At 52.7% G+C, this 731-nt stretch overlaps 1 protein-coding gene across 1 annotated transcript in view; it reads left to right on the forward strand.

The window, feature by feature from the left end:
* The first annotated feature begins 321 nt into the window (after positions 1-321).
* Positions 322-731, forward strand: part of LOC104294443 (feather keratin 4-like) — a 1,049-nt gene continuing 639 nt past the window's right edge. Inside the window, exon 1 of the mRNA XM_009894059.1 lies at positions 322-647. Coding sequence (XP_009892361.1) covers positions 322-647 — 326 coding nt within the window. The remainder of the gene's footprint in view (positions 648-731) is intronic.

Here is a 731-nt window from a genome sequence, read left to right on the forward strand (position 1 = left end):
TTTTACATTTAAAGATAGAACGTTAACAGTTACTTTATTTTTTTCTTACATCTCTCAAAACTTGAGGTGCAAATATAAAGCTAAACCCTACTGAATAAACAAGGTCTTGGGTACCCTCCGTAGGGGCAAAAAGGGAGGAAGAAAAGGGATCAGAGGACAGGAGGACTTGAGAGAGGAATAGGAAGCATGAACAAGGATCTAATCTGCCTGCCTAACCCCACTGCTGTCATGTGTGTGATGAGCACCCATCGGCACCTGACTGTGATGGTTTCCTAACTACTCATTGTCTTTCTCGCAGCTTCACCTCAAACCCTGAGAACCATGTACCGCAACATCAGCTCCCGGTGCTTGCCCGCCTGTGATGTGACATGCTCACAGCCATGTGCCTACAGCAGAAGCCTTGAGCCCTGCGTGGCATCGTGTGGGGACTCCAGAGCCGTGGTGTATGCCCCGCCGGTCGTCCTCACCTTCCCGGGCCCGATTCTCAGCAGCTGCCCTCAGGAAAGCATTGTGGGAACATCGTTTCCCCAGCCTTATGGTGCTTTCATCCCATACAGCTCTGATGAGTCTTATGGGATGGGTGGCTCCTCTGGTTCTGGGGGCATGTCAGGGATAGGGGGTTCCTTTGGATCTGGGGGATCCTTTGGGTATGGAGGCTCCTCCGGGATGGGGGGGTCCTTTGGATCTGGGGGCTCCTTTGGGTGTGGAGGGATGTCAGGGGTGAGGGGTTC

The sequence above is a fragment of the Charadrius vociferus genome, unplaced genomic scaffold (genome assembly GCF_000708025.1).
Source record: "Charadrius vociferus isolate BGI_N301 unplaced genomic scaffold, ASM70802v2 scaffold900, whole genome shotgun sequence".
In the NCBI taxonomy this organism is placed as follows: domain Eukaryota; kingdom Metazoa; phylum Chordata; class Aves; order Charadriiformes; family Charadriidae; genus Charadrius; species Charadrius vociferus.